General features: G+C 44.9%; 1 protein-coding gene across 6 annotated transcripts in view; it reads right to left on the bottom strand.

Annotated features, from left to right (window-relative positions):
• ATP11C (ATPase phospholipid transporting 11C (ATP11C blood group)) overlaps window positions 1–15,605 on the bottom strand; it is a 66,044-nt gene that overhangs the window by 4,822 nt on the left and 45,617 nt on the right. For 2 of the 6 annotated variants that reach the window (XM_087971909.1, XM_087971906.1), the window contains exons 22-29: window positions 15,076–15,221; window positions 14,044–14,103; window positions 11,233–11,360; window positions 10,465–10,600; window positions 10,128–10,193; window positions 8,762–8,865; window positions 6,783–6,936; window positions 1,639–1,725 (exon numbers count right to left, since the gene is read on the bottom strand). In XM_087971909.1, the coding sequence (XP_087828035.1) occupies window positions 1,642–1,725; window positions 6,783–6,936; window positions 8,762–8,865; window positions 10,128–10,193; window positions 10,465–10,600; window positions 11,233–11,360; window positions 14,044–14,103; window positions 15,076–15,221 (878 nt within the window). In that variant the 3' untranslated portion in view covers window positions 1,639–1,641. Of the gene's footprint in view, window positions 1–1,638; window positions 1,726–3,590; window positions 3,680–6,782; window positions 6,937–8,761; window positions 8,866–10,127; window positions 10,194–10,464; window positions 10,601–11,232; window positions 11,361–14,043; window positions 14,104–15,075; window positions 15,222–15,605 lie in introns of all 6 variants that reach the window. The other 4 variants (XM_087971905.1, XM_087971904.1, XR_015750672.1 and 1 more) reach the window with 3 other exon arrangements.

Here is a 15,605-nt window from a genome sequence, read left to right as displayed (position 1 = left end):
TCATCATTCCCATAATCCCTTGCAGGATGGAGTCTGGGCAACTGACTGGAGCTAGCAGTGTTTACTGGCCGGATGCCCTTCCTGTCACCAGTATGGAGTTTTTTTTCCAGCAGATATATTCCCACTGTACCCAGAGAGAGAAATATCTGCCTCTACCTAGGATTGAACTCACAGCCTCCTGATTGTGAGGTGAGAGCTATACCTCTAGGCCACCGCACAACTCTTTAGCTTGACTGACATGTTGACTTTAAGTTGGACACAAATCCAATCCCTGCATTGTTTTGTTCAAACAAATGGGTGCCTTTGACTTCGGAAGAGTTGATTCCTCACTATTTCTTCCTCCCTCAAATTTGTACCTTCTCTGAATTTGGAGGGGACAACGTATCAGATGGACCTACCTTCTTCTGATAGGACGAAAAAAATAAATGGGTTCTGAAGTTTAGCTCCCAAGACATCCAGCAGTACCATAGATGCCAAAACTCCAATAGCTATTATTTGCTTCTGCCCTATAGTAATATTTTGGTCCAAAACAATTATTAATGGAATCTTTCACATCCATCCTCAAAGAGGGCAGGTATCTGCCCCAAGATCACCACAATTTCACAAACAGCAGCTCCCAGGCATGGTAGGACCAAGAAAATCAAACTGTTGTTTCCAAACACAAGGTTGGATGTCAGTTTGAACCTCTTCCTTCAAAATAACAGACAGAATATCAGAGTTGGAAGGGACCTTGGAGGTCTTCTAGTCCAACCCCCTGCTTAGCCAGGAAACCCTACACCACTTCAGACAAATGGTTGTCCAATCTCTTCTTAAAAACCTCCAACGTTGCAGCACCTGCAACTTCAAATTGTTCCACTGATTAATTGTTCTCACTGTTGGGAAATTCCTCCTTAATTCTAGGTTGCTTCTCTCCTTGTTTGGCTTCCATACGTTGCTTCTTGTCCTGCCTTCAAATGCTTTGTACAATAGGTGGACCTTCTCTTCTTTGTGGCAGCCCCTCAAATGTTGGAACACTGCTATCATGTCACCCCTACTACTCCTCTTCATTAGATTAGGCATACCCAATTCCTGCAACCATTCTTCCTATGTTTTAGCCTTCAGTCCCCTAACCATCTTTGTTGCCCCTTGATTACCTTAATTACCTTGATTAATTTTGATTAAGAGATGGCACAATGTTGGAAATGCCATGTGAGCATGGTCAACTAGAGGAGGGTTGAAGAGAGGGAAGGTTGAGGAACTGGAGCAGAAGGTAAACATAAAAAAAAAAGAGGGACCTACAGCACAAAGTGGACAATCACGTCCCTTGAACTTCTCAGCCGTCAGCAGAACACGTCCATCTATCCATCCTTAAGCCAATAAACCCCTTTTATGTGCAACCCAGGGGTTGCAGAAACTGAACACAAGTTTTGATCCTCTCCGTTGGGTCCATACAAGTCCGTATGAAAATGAGCCCTTCCTGTTTTAATTTTTTATTATAAAATTAGGGCAGGTGATGTGTTCTGCTGGGCTAAGACAGTAATCATGACAGTTGAGGTTAAAGAATCACATCTAGAATCGTCACTAGGATTCAACCGATTCCCAGGAATCACTGGGTTATTTCCATGCCTTCCAGAGTATCGTTTGGGAGAAGGGGAATACCTGTTACGATACATTAGATGTTTCTGAGAACGTTCTTAACAGGAGAGGCCTGACCGAATCCCTTGCAATTTTTCTGTGGGGTCTTTTCTGCAGACAGCGAGGCAAAAATAAAATAAAGGATATGAGCGGTGAATTCCTGTTTTAAGTAGGGAGGTTTAGCATTGAAAAACACATTTGGTTCCTCAGTGGGAAACTAAAAGGAACTAAAAATGCATGGTTAGGGAAAAGAGAAACCCACAACGGATGCTTGAAAGAGATCGACCTTTTGCTTGGAACCAGAGACATATTTGAAGATCCCGAACCACCATGAGATCCTTGGTAGCCACTTTGCTTTTTGTTCGGATGGGAAGAACTTCTTGGTTCGACAAAGGTCCAGGACAGTGTTTCTTAACTTTAAGCAACTTTAAGATGGGTGGACTTCAACTCCCACAATTCTCCAACCAGCCAGCTGGGGGATTCTGGGAGCTGAAGTCCACCCATCTTAAAGTTGCTTAAAGTTGAGAAACATGGGACCGGGAAACCAAGGGTTTAGATATCTTGAGTTCCTATCAGTGCAGAAATGATGAGCTTGCCCCAATACTCCAATACTCCTTTCTTTTGGATGGAGCCCAATCTAACAGGTTGGCTGGCAGCTTAACAGGAACTGACTAGTTCAGATCACAGCAAAGCATGACAATGACCATCATGGTTGGCCAGTTTATGAAGGATCTGGATTGCCTGGAGCTTGACCTAAAAAAGGAACCATCCATTCACAATCAACAGAAGAGAATTTTCTCCGTAATAGATTTGGCTTTCTTGTGCAACATTTCTACCTCTATGTTTGGTTGCTAAACTCTATCTAAAGCGAAGTCTCCCTACCACCAGTAGCTTAGTTTTAATTTTCTCTTGCTTGGCAAATTATTGCCTAGGGTTAGAGTGATCATTTTTTCATTCATATTTTTAAGCATTTCTCTGATTTGTGTAGATTGTGGGAACGTTTGATGGTGCATTTCTCCAGAACAAGCACATACAACTGATTCAAGATAACTCAAGAAGTTTATTCTGGAACTTGCAAAACTTCCTAGTTGGATAATGCTAATCATCTGTAGCCCATCGCTACTAAAAATCACCAGCAATCTTCTAATCACAGCTTTGGGACAATACCTTTGGGGTCCTTCAAACCTACCTTTGCTTCGTGGGCTACTGGACTACAAACAAACCATTGCATTCAGACGGTGTTCAGCACCACTTCTGAATGCACGCAAAACCTCACTTTTGTTTATCGGAAGATTCTTGATGTAGCTTCTCACAATTTCACACATCTGGAAGTGGTCAGGAAGATGTCTCCAGCTGTTGAAGATGCAGGTGCAGGAATCCAGTCTTGGCAAACTACTCCATCCAGGTGAAAAGCTACTGTCCATGCCTTGCTGGGCTAACTTTCAACTAGCAAAGCCCGCTCCCCATTTTTTTTTTAAATGCTTCCAGAATGCTAAGATGTTAGCCTTCCATCCTGGAGTGGTCCCATCACTTCCATCAATGCTTCTTACCACAAAAGGTAATCTTGGTGGCTCTATCAACTGATCCCCAGCAAAACCATCCAGAATAATAACCATCCTATAATTTTTGGGAAATCAGGGGAGAGGGGGGCTGCTTCCTGCACAAGCTGGAATTGCAATATCATGATTTTTCAGCTACCCTCCAAAACAGCAAACAGATCGGTGGCGACACGAGCAGGGAAGGAGAGATGACGGAGATATTTTTTTTTTTAAAAAAAGGAATGGCAATTAAGCAGGACTTTGAAATATATGAAGTGTTCCTACTTTTAAAAAAAAAAAAAGAAGAAAAAGGGGGAAAAAAAGAAAAGCAGAATGCATGTGAGACAGATAAGCACATTATCAAAAGGTCAGGTGCCCGGGAAGAAAGCAAAGGAGCGACTGCGGAGAATGGCAGCTTATTAAAAAGAAGAAAATCACCTTATTCATTCAGAGAAACTGTGATTACTGGAGGTTTGAGAGAGGACGAAGATAGTAGATGTTCCCGAGGAAGGAAGACGCCGGGTTACCTGGTTCGCAACGAGACAAAAGGAAAGTGGGAAATTGGAAACAGAGAGAGAAAGAGAGAGAGAGAAAATCAGGCAGCTGGAAAAAGCAGGGCAAAAAAATAATATATTACACATTAGTTCTTTTTTTTTTTTTTTAAAGCTCGTACGTGTTTTTTTTTAATAGTGGAAAAGTACTGATAATAAAAGTCGAGAATGGAGGGAACCTGTTAGAAAGAAGTCCATAATGATGGCATCACAATGCTGATTTCTAAAAAGGAAAAATAATGGTTCTTTTTTTCTGCAGCGTGTTCCTTCTATTGCCGTAGTCAAACTTGAGAAATTAACTCTCTGAAAAACCGGAGTTTGGAGCAGTCGGTCAAATGGGAAGCCAGACGTTTGAGGCAGCTTCTCCAGAGGCATCTATCTCACGCCTAGGAAAGCGTGCTCTTGGACAGAGAGGATCTACTAAAGGTTCGGGAGATCTGTCCTGCTGCAATTGGTCAGGGAGCCTATGGAAAGTCTCCATCATCCAGGACGTGGTTGTCCCAAGGGCATTTTTTTTTCAAAAGTGGACTTTCTTGGGTTTGTTTCTTCTTCTTTGAAAACATTTTGCTTCTTCACTTCTAACTTCAAAACAAACTAAAGAAGCTTCTTGGATGACAAGCGAAAAGCTTCCAAAGAAAGAAAACCAAGAAAGTCCAGTTGCCTTTTGGAAGGAAAAAAAAAAAAAAGCACCTTTGGGACACCAGAAACATCTGAAAGGACTACTAGGTTGGTGGCCACTGTCAATTTCAGGCTGCAGTAGATCCACTAAGGTAGTAGGACCAGGCCAGGAGCCCTTCTTTTCATCCGTACTTCCTACCAGGATGTCATCCCAACTCAACCAGAGATGCTTCTACAAGGGATGGGAACAGGGGTGGGTTTCCAAATTTCTTCCTGCTTTGCGCGCTCGCACAGGGCACAAAGAGTGTAAATGCTGGTGAGCTGAGCTGTTTTTGGGCTCAGCTGAGGCGTGGCAATCTGTTTTGCCACGCGAATCAGCTAAGCTAAAAAACAAGGGAATATAGGAGAGATCATGGTGGGGGTAGGTGGGCGGGGCCAGCCAGAGGTGGTATTTGCCATTTGTCCGAACTACTCAAAATTTCCGTTATCCAGAACTGGTCAGAACCTGCTGAATCCCACCTCTGGTCCGAGGAATATCTGGAGACTCCAAACCAAGGAGAGGAGATTTGGGCTATTAAATTGAGAAAGGCGTGGATCAGCCCTAGAGACTTTCTTACTTTGATAAACGGATGATCTCTGTCAGATGCTTCACGCTTTACCTCACAGGTCTCCAGGGTGCACAGGTCCCATCAACCCAGGTGTAGCTACTGCTACGCCTTTCAAAACAAGGGCATATAGGAGAGGTAATGGCGGGGGCGGGTGGGTGGGGCCAACCAGAGGTGGTATTGGCTGGTTCTTCGAACTACTCAAAATTTTTGCTACTGGCTGAATACCACCTCTGGATGGGAAGCATCTCTCGTTGCTCCAGGGGCAAGTTTTGCAACATGGTGTTGCAGCCTCACCTACCCCTCTTCTTCTTCTCTTGCCTGTTTTCAGATTTGAAAATGTAAGGAAATTAGCATTGTCTCTGTGAAGAGAAGATAGAGACATACCGTATAGAGTCCTTCCATAACCTTAATTCTTTTTCAAAAGCAAAAAATATATATATAATTGTTTGTGTTTCCACTTTGCTCTCCCCTCTTCCTGTTTTATGGTTTTTACTTGCTTTTGTCTTTGGTTAGAGAAGTTACATGCTCATGGTATGCTCTAGCAAAAACTACTCTTCCAATATATTCTGTGTGTAAAGTTTACTGGAAAAACCACATTACAAGACAACACAAAGAACAGGTCTCTGTTTTACAACTCCCTGTAATAAATCCAACCCACCCCTTCCCAAAAAAGACCCCTCTAACACGTCAAACGGACAAAATTCCTCAGGACAGGCCCAACTGCAAGACCTTACAAGACAAAATAATAATAATTAATAATAATAATAATAATAATTCTTGCATTCGTGCCACCGTGTGGACCGAAACCACAGCACCAATACGAAACAAGCATTGTAACAGGACTGATATAAAAACGCTGATCTTAGTTTAGTGAAATACCAGTTAAGATTTCAGTCTCAAAGCTTTTTGTTCTACTAACCACACCTTACATGGACTCCTCCTTTCTCCCTTCTCAGGTGTGACCCCAGTTGGTCATCCTACCTACGTTCCCTCAAACTGAGGTCAGGGGTCCACCTCCTTTTCCTCCAACTCTAGATAAGGAGAAGGAAATCAATGAATGCCCCAGCCATAACTAGGCTCCTAAATTTCAGAAGGGATGCTTTCAGCTACGGTTCTCTTGGGTTCCTTGTCTCCAGGACCCCAAATCTGAAAGAAATAAAACCTCCTTGAAAAGGCAGCTTGATCCCCACAAATCACGAACACGGGCAAGGGACTCTTTCATTGAGATTCAAGCTTCAATGCACATTGCAAAGCAGGAGATGGTAAGAAAGAGAGAGAAACTCAGCCTCTAAGGACACCAGCTTTAAAAACCCATTGGGGGAATGGCTCCTCTGCAGAGGAGAGAGGGAAAGCATTCAGACTTCAACTGGTTGAGGGCCTCGTAAGACTAAATTCTTCTTTCTTTAAAATGACGCACGACAGAGAAATATCTACCCTGGACTTGGTTTCCGGCTGAATTTCTCTAGAAGGCAGGGTGTGAAATGGGAGGTTTGGCAAAGTGTTGTTCTGGAAAAAATAACACCTCTCCGTTTCAGACTAGTCCTGATTGGGATGGATTCTCCCATCGTGACATGGTTGATGGCTAACCTATCAAGGCAGAAAGGTGGGGAGATTATTATTTTTTTTCCAATGGGGTCCTCCCCAGACTGCTAAACACTACCCTTCTGTTGCTTGCCCGCTGTAGCCGAATTGAACCAGATGGGAATTGTTTAAACATTCAGGAGAAAGTAACCCCCCCCCCCCCAGAAAACACAACAACCGCAGGGAACACCTGTCCACGGTTTCGCTTGAGGCCCGGCTTAGAAGAGCGGGATCCATTCTTCAACTTCACAGGCTTTCTGCTCCTCTCTTACCTCGCTGCTTTTCCTTTTTAAGTGTCTAAATACGAGGCCGATGACCTCGGGGAGGAGGGAGATGAAAATCAGGCAGAAAATCAACAGCCAGGAAGAGGCGAAGGAGAGCAGCTGGGCGAAAACATGGTGCATCCTTTGTTTCTTCAAGAAAGGCCTGGGAGGAGAGGAAGAGGGGAGATACAGAGAGAGAGAGAGAGAGAGAGAGAGAGAGAGAGAGAGAGAGAGAGAGAGAGAGAGAGAGAGAGAGAGAGAGAGAGAGAGAGGAGAGGAAGAGAGAGAGAGAGAGGAGGAGAGGAGAGAGAGAGAGGAAGAGAGAGAGAGAGAGAGAGAGAGAGAGAGAAGGAGAGAAGGAGAGGAAGAGATAGAGAGGGAGGAAGAGAGAGGGAGAGAGGGGAAAAAGAGAGGGAGGGGGAGAGGAGGGAGGGAGAAAGAGAGGGAAGGAGAGAGAGACGGAGAAAGGGAAGGAGAGAGAAAGATGAAGAGAGGAGGGAGAGAGAGGGGGAAAGGGAGAAAGAGAGAGAGATGAAGAGAGGAGGGAGAGAGAGAAGGGAGAGAGAGAAAGAGAGGGAGGGAGGAAGGGAGAGAGGGAGAGGGGAGAAAGAGGGAGGGAGGGGAGAGGGAGAAAGGGAGGGAGATGGAGAGAGGAGGGAGAGAGAGAGAGAAAGGGAGGCAGAGAAAGAGGGGGAACAGGCAGAAAGAGAGGCGGGAGGGAAGGAGAGAGAGAGAAAGGGAGAGAGAAGGGAGGAAACAGAGAGTGGGAGGGAGGGAGGGAGGGAGGGAGAGACAGAGAGAGAGAGAGAGAGAGAGAGAGACAGAGAGCAGAGAGACAGAGAGACAGAGAGAGAGAGAGAGAGACATGTGCATTAATTCTGCATCTGAGCCAAACAGGTTTGTATCAGTTGTGGTGATTACGACAATTACAAGTCCATCATGCGAGGATCAAGATTCCAGGCCCATCTGCCCTATCCTGAATTAACTCATCCCCTTCTGCAAAGGTATGTGGGGAAGACCTTGGGAGACTGGGCCAAGAGACTCGGCCCAAGGGAATGGTCAGAGAAGACACAGCATAGCCTGCAGCTGTAGAGCTGGTAGGGCGAGAAGAGACCCTCCCTAGTTTCTCAGGCTGTAAAAGAGACGCAAGGAGAATTGAATGTTTCGGTCCATGTCACTTTACGTTAAAGCAGAATTTGCTCAGCTGCTTGGGAGGATTCCTGTTGGGTTCGCCCTACAAGGTCAGATAAGAGGCAGAATAGCCTGCAGCTGTCAAGTGGGTAGGGGGAAAGCTCAGGAGAGACCCTCCCTAGTTTCTCAGGCTGTAAATAAGGCAGTGGGAACCAGAGGTGGTATTCAGCAGACTCAGACCAGTTCTGGAAAACTGGTAGTGGAAATGTTGAGTAGTTCGGAGAACCTGCAAATTCCAACTCTGACTGGCCCCATCTATCCTCTGCCTCCCATCGAGTCCCAGCTGATCGGCTGGGTCTTCTTTGGTTGCCCTGCACAGGAGAACGGAGCTGGAAAGCAGGCTAGTGGGGTCCGGAGGGAATGAGGATTTTGCATTATCCTTCCCCTGCCACGCCCACCAAGCCACGCCACGCCCACCAAGCCATGCCCACAGAACTGGTAGGGAAAAAATTTGAATCCCACCACTGGTGGGAACATACATTAAGGTAGAATTTGCTCGTCTGGTTGGGATGTTTTTCTCCCCATAAAGACAACACATTCCCATAGCCCTCTAAGACGGTCACCTCTGAAGCCAGAGATGGGGGTGTGTGGGTTTCAATTTGGGGGGATCATTTTGGAGGAGGAAAGAAGAACAGTCACCTCCACCATTTCCATCTCAACCCCACTGATAGCTTATGCATATTGAAGTCGGGGCGCCCATCCGTTTCAAACTGACTTTGGCTTAAAGGTTGGGGCTCTGCAGAGGAGTTGACGGATGGGGCCACTTTGGGCTGGGGAAACCGTGACGGCATGCTTACCAAATGAAGCCTCCCCAGAAGAAGGAGAAAAAGACGTAGAAAATCAGGGAGCCCCAGATGACAAAGTGGTTCATCCATGTCCAGAACCGAGTGTCTAATGCCAGCTAGGGAAAAAAAGACAGAAATGAAAAATTCAACATTAGAACAGACTAACAGAGTTGGAAGGGACCTTGGAGGTCTTCTAGTCCAACCCCCTGCTTCGGCAGGATACCCTACACCACTTCAGACAAATGGTTGTCCAATCTCTTCTTTAAAACTTCCAGTGTTGGAGCATTTACAACTTCTGGAGGCAAGGAGTTCCGCTGATTAATTGTTCTAACTATCAGGAAATTTATCCTTAGTTTTAAGTTGCTTCTCTCCTTGATTAGTTTCCATGTGTTGCTTCTTGACTTACCTTCAGGGGCTTTGGAGAATAGCTGGACTCCCTCTTGTTTGGGGCAGCCCCTCATTCCTACCTTAAATTCATATTGCATTGGTTTTTATTGATCCTAATCAAAACCACCAATACTCCTAGTCTGGACCCATCAAGAGTTGGCCATTCCTGTCATCTAGTCCAGTGGTCTCCAACCAGTAGGCCGGGGACCACTGTTGGTCCACGAGAAAATTTTGGTGGTCCACAGAGAAATGTCACCCCCAAAGCAATTAATCCAGGTTGCATGGGAACACAAGGCTGCACCGCCCACATGGCCTGCAGGAATACAAGGCTTGCGTCACTTGCATTGTGAACAACATGAGGTAGTGAGGGGAGGGTGGGAAGGGCGGGGGTGGTGGGAAAACTTGCCCCACTCACCCCACACCCCTTGCCTGGCCACTGAGCTGCTTCTTTCCAATTCTTTCTTTTTCTGCTTTTGGCTGCACGCAAGGAAAGCAGCAAAAGTCTTTCTTTCTCTCCCCCAAACTCTGCCAGAAATGAGTCTTTGGGACCCTGCAAGGCCTCCTGCACCAAAAGGCTGCGCCAGCAAAGACTCATTTCTGGCAGAGTTTGGAGGAGAGAAAGAAAGACTTCTGCGGCTTCTGCTGCTTTCCTTGCATGAAGCCAAAAGTCTCTCTCTTTCCCCCTGAGAACAGAGCTGGAGACGGTATCCTGCGATCCCAAATAAAGAACGATCGATCGGTAGGAAAATGGGGTGGGGGATTTTCCTGCAGACTTTTTGGGGGATTTTCCCAGGGTCTCTTGTCCGCAGGATTTAAAATGATGAGTTTGGTGGTCCCTGAGGTCCAAAAGGTTGGCGACCCCTGATCTAGTTGGCCTTAAGGATGGGCATCACTGAGATCAGGGCAAGAATGTAATCTCACCAAGATCTATGATATCAGATCCAGCCTGTCAAAGGTGAGTATTTTTAATAACAACAACAACAACGCTAACCTTTAGTGTGACTGTGAAGACCAAGACAGTGAAAATCATTGTTCCAAATGTCCAGAGTCCTGCCATCTGAAAAACATATTGACAAAATTTGCAATTAAGAAAATACTGCTAGATACTGCCTTGATGACAATGATACCTGTTAAAAGAAATACAGGTAAAAATAAACACATTTTAAAATAAGATGTAGCCCCAAGGATCATTGGCTGGGTGGCTTATTCCTTCAGAGAAGCATCGAAGAGACGGAGGTCACATTATGGCCTTTGTTGCCATATACAAACACACATACCAAGCACACCCCAGTTCTCTATTGCAAAGAATTCGGTCTTTTGGGCCTCACCTTTCCATTGTCTTCTATAGAGGCATTTTGAAAAAGGAAGTAAGCACCAAAAAAAAAGACGCAACCGTTGAAAAGGCCCAAGAAGGTCCAGTAGACGAACGGCTTCAACTGGAGCATGGCGTTGTCAGAAACATTCCTACCAAGAAAAACACAAAATTCAGACCTCAAATGCTACCAGGAGATCAGAAATGCAAGCTGAGATTTCAAAAGGAGAAATGAAGCAGGTCAGGAAGACCTTGAGAAAGGATGTCAAGACCAAGGAACTCTCTCCCTAATCTGCAAGATTGACAGGAGGAGGAGGAGATGACTGTGGGGGTCCTTGAGGACCTGTGAGCTTGATTGTTCTCTTGCAGATGTTTTATTACTCAAACTTGGTAACATCATCAGTGCTAGAAGGGAGGAGGAGGAGGAAGCAGAAGAAGCAGAAGAGGGAGGAGGAGGAGAAGGAGAAGGAGAAGAAGAAGAAGAGGAGGAGGAGGAGAAAGAAGAAGAGGAGAAGGAGGAGGAGGAAGAGGAGAAAAGAGAAGAAGAAGAAGAAGAAGAAGAAGAGAGAAGGAGAAGAGAGGAGAAGGAGAAGGAGAAGGAGAAGGAGGAGAAGGAGAAGGAGGAAGAAGAAGAAGAAGAAGAAGAAGAAGAAGAAGAAGAAGAAGAAGAAGAAGAAGAAGAAGAAGAAGAAGAAGAAGAAGAAGAAGAAGAAGAAGAAGAAGAAGAAGAAGAAGAAGAAGAAGAAGAAGAAGAAGAAGAAGAAGATCCTCTTCTCATACTCACAAATACAACTTTGGGAAAGTCATCAATACATCAATAGGGACATGCTGTTCCAGGAGACTGTAGGCCACGATTGGCAGAGAGGTGAAGCAGATGTTGAACATAGTTAGGTAAGCCGCATCATAGAGAGGCTGGAGTGAAAAAAAGAGAATGACTTGAGCAATCATTTCCTGTTGTTGATTTAAGGCAAGGGTCTTCAAACTTGGCAAGTTTAAGACTTGTGGACTTCAACTCCCAGAATTCCTGAGCTAACATGACTGGAGGAGGAATTCTGGGAGCTGAAGTCCACAAGTCATAAAGCTATCAAGTTTGGAGACCCCTGATTTAAGGCTTTGGTCTCACCCAGATCCAAGATGGTCAAATAAGCATCGGAATATAATTATTTGACCATCCTGTATTCCATATCTATCTATCTATCTATCTATCTATCTATCTATCTATCTATCTATCTATCTATCTATCTATCTATCATCTCTATAACTATATATCTATATCTATCTATATATATCAGAATTATTGATCTCTCTCTCTCTCTCACACACACACACATATATAATCTGATTTATTGAATAAAAATTATTTATTGAATAAAATTAAATAAATAAATTTACCGAATAAATAAATAAGCCCCATTCATGGTTTCCTGAAATGATCAGGGCAAAAGGTGTGAGGAAAATACAAAAGTTGCCTCCAACACATAAGACTCTTTTCTTAGCATAGACACGCAACAATTCACCAACCCAATGGGCCAGGCAATCACTCTATGATTATTATGATTATGATTATTTTGGGCAAAATGCCTCAAAACATTTTTGAGGAACAAGCCAAAGCAGCCAAAGCAGAGTGGGTTTTGCATTGGAAAGGTGAAAGCGACGCCCTTCGAAGCACCAAAATGCCGCTCATTGAGTCCAGCTGGACCAAACACGCTGGGAGAGGACCCCGCGGAACCGTCCGTTTTGCTCATTATTTCCCCCAGCGAGATTTTTCTGCAACAATGGCTCATTGGCAAGACGTAGCTAATGAGGTGGCTCCAGTGGTCCTCACCCAAGGAGGACAATCAGGCTGGCAGGAAAAGGAGAAGGACTCCTTCTGGGTGAATGGAGCTGAAAACTTGGAAGCCTTGGAAGGCAGCTGCAGGCCACTTCCTCCTACTCCGAGATGATGGGGACAGCTGCTGGCTCATTCAGGAAACAATCACTGAAACCTGGAGTCGTTCGGACTTACACACACGCACACAAACAGCTTCCCCTGCTCATCCATTCACATCTGCCCTTTGCAGGAGTTTAAGTACAATGCAGGAGTGGTTTGGGTTGCAAGGGGATACTTTTGTTACTGGGGTGGTGTCTTTTTTTTATCCCAAAAGGAGGAAGGGAGAGAGGGAGGAAGGGCAGAGAGAGGGGGGGGGGGTTGCCAGCAGCTGCATTTTTGCAGGACAAAGAGGGAGGCTGAAGGACCACTTCTCTGGGGTTGGCAAGAGGAACCATTTAAAACAACCCCACCCCCCAAAAAAGAAGACAAAATGAAAGGCGTGGTTTATACACGACTGGTGGGAGCTGCTTCTCCCAGTCGTCCAAACTGGGAAGGGATACAGACTGGGCCTCCTTCGTAAAAGTACTACCAACCATCCAATCCCCTAATGTGCAAGGGAAACAAGAATTTTGTCACCCAAAATTACAGGTAGTCCTTGACTTATGGCCACCAGTGATCCTGGAATTTTGGTTGTGAAGTTGTTGCGACTGTGGAATCCCCACGGGACTGGACTCGATCTTATAACCACTTTAGGATGGGCGTTAAATGAATCTAGCAAAGAGAAGGGCCAGGGGAGACAGGATAGCAGTGTTGAGGGGCTGCCCCAGAGAGGAAGGGGGTCAAGCTATTTTCCAAGGCACCTGAAGGCCAGACAAGGAACAATGGATGGAAACTGAACAAGGAGAGACTCAACTGGGAAATAAGGAGAAATTTTCTGACAGGGAGAACCATCAACCAATGGAACAGATGTTGCCTTCAGAAGTTGTGGGAATTTCATCACTGGAGGCTTTCAAGAAGAGACCGGGCTGTCATCTGTCAGAAATGGTGTAGGGTCTCCTGTTTGGGTGGGGGGTTGGACTAGATGACGTACAAGGTCCCTTCCAACTCTGTTAATCTGTTTATCAATCGATGGATCACATGATTAAGTGATCCATCTGGTCGTTAAGTCCAAATCCAACTGATGCAATGGGCATCTTTGGTGCGGGAAAATGGCAAAACGTGTTGCAAAACCTGACCACATCACCACGAGACGCTGCAACCGGTCGTAAATGTGAGATGGTTGCCAAGCACCTAAAATGTGATTGTATGACTGGAGGGATAGTACAGCAGTTGTAACTTCTGCGATGGGACGTCAGTAACTTTTTTGATAGTTTCTTCAAACAATCATTAGGTAACCAGTTTTGAGCCAGAGGTGGTATTCAGCAGGTTCTGAGCAGTTCTGGAGAACTGGTAGCAGAAATTTTGAGTCGTTCGGAGAACCAGCAAATACCACCTCTGACTGGCCCAGTCCCCATCTATTCTTTGCCTCCCGAGTCCCAGTTGATCGGCTGGGTCTACTTTGGTTGGCCTGCACAGGAGAACAGAGCTGGAAAGCAGGTTAGTGGGGTGGGGAGGGAATGGAGATTTTGCAGTATCCTTCCCCTGCCACACCCACCAAGCCACACCCAAGCCACACCACGCCCACCAAGCCATGCCCACAGAACCAGTAGTAAAAAAAAATTGAATCCCACCACTGTTTTGATCACAACATCAACAACAACACCCACCCAACCGATGGCAACCTACCTGCTGTGAAAAGCCACAGAAAAACTGATATAAAAACTGTGGGAAAATGAAGCAAAGGTTCTAAAAAAAAAACATGGGGTGGGGGGGAGGGAAGAAAGAAAGGGGAAAAACATATTAATAAGAAAACCAGATGATGTAAATGTTTTTTCTGCTGCACTTTACAACTGAAAATCAGAAATCTTTATCTATTCTATCCCAGCCTTCTGCTTTCTACCTTCGGATGTGAATTCCCATCAAATGGGATAGTGTTGTTTATCATTTTTCAATTCTCTTGGTTTGTTATCCTTTATTAGTAGGTCATCTTTTGCATTAGACATTTCTTTCTAATATCTTTATGTACTTTTTGCAGAGTAGAGTACAGTAGAATAGAATAGAATGCAACAGAATAATGAATGAATAGAGTAGAGTAGTAGTAGAATAAAATAGAATAGGAATAGGAATAGGAATGGAATGGAATAGAATAGAATAGAATAGAATAGAATAGAATAGAATAGAATAGAATAGAATAGAATAGAATAGAATAGAAAATAGAAAATAGAAAATAGAAAATAGAAAATAACAGAACAGAATAGAATAGAACAGAGAATAGAATATAGAAAAGAACAGAACAGAATATAGAATAGAACAGAGAATAGAATACTGTAGAATAGAAAATAGAAAAGAACAGAACATAAAATAGAACAGGAGAACAGAGAAGAACAGACTAGAAATAGTCCTCGAGTTATGACTGCAATGGAGTCTGCTAAGCAAGCGGTTTTAAGTCGAGGATTACCTGTAGAATGGAGTAATTCAACACCAAACATGATGCCCAAAAAGGGCAGGTCCTTCACTCCACCCTTCTGCCCGCCATCTCTCCCGTTTTGGCCCCCACCCCAAGGATACTGCTGGCTCTGCCCCCTCCTCCCAGGAGCATTTTGCTTCCCTGCTAGCCTTCTGCTAAGCATCCTGCAAGGCCTGGCAGTGGCATAGGCCCCTCACCCGCTATCTGCCTTCCCCTTGACCTCCATGAAACCCATTCGCCATTCCCTTTACCTTATAGAAGAAATACTGTACAAGGTGAGATATTCGGACATAATACAAATGCCCATGAGCCAAGAGCAGTCTTTTCAAGTGTTTGAACTTGGGGACGGCGTAGTCGCTGTTCCGGGCGGCTTGGCGTCCTTCTTTTCCCTTGATACCTGGCCGAGGAGAAGAATGGAGCACGTCAACCTTGTTGTCAGGATTCCGGCAGTTACCTCCATTTAGATCATGAGTCTCAAGCCAAACTTCCAAAACTTCAAAAGATTTATTGGGAGTTAAACATGTCCGGCACTGCCTGGGCGCAGCCGACTCTGAGGCCCATCATTCACTGTCACCCTTGACCCTGGTTTTCCCCTACTCTCTGGGTGTATCGTAATTCATATTCTCCAATGAGACACATCCATAGCCAAGAATCATCCATCATGTTCTCCAATTACATATTTGCGTTGCAGAAACTTCAGTCACCTAGTTACTATCTTTGAAAACGTTTATGGAATGCACTTTTGGTTTGCAAGCTGCTGCGCTGCTCTTTCCCCCCTCCC

Source organism: Notechis scutatus, chromosome 10, assembly GCF_049901735.1.
Source record: "Notechis scutatus isolate UNSWTSFEM ecotype Mainland chromosome 10, rNotScu1.2, whole genome shotgun sequence".
Classification (NCBI taxonomy): Eukaryota; Metazoa; Chordata; class Lepidosauria; order Squamata; family Elapidae; genus Notechis; species Notechis scutatus.
The sequence above is the reverse complement of the archived record's forward strand: the minus strand, read 5'-3'. Positions and strand labels throughout refer to the sequence as shown.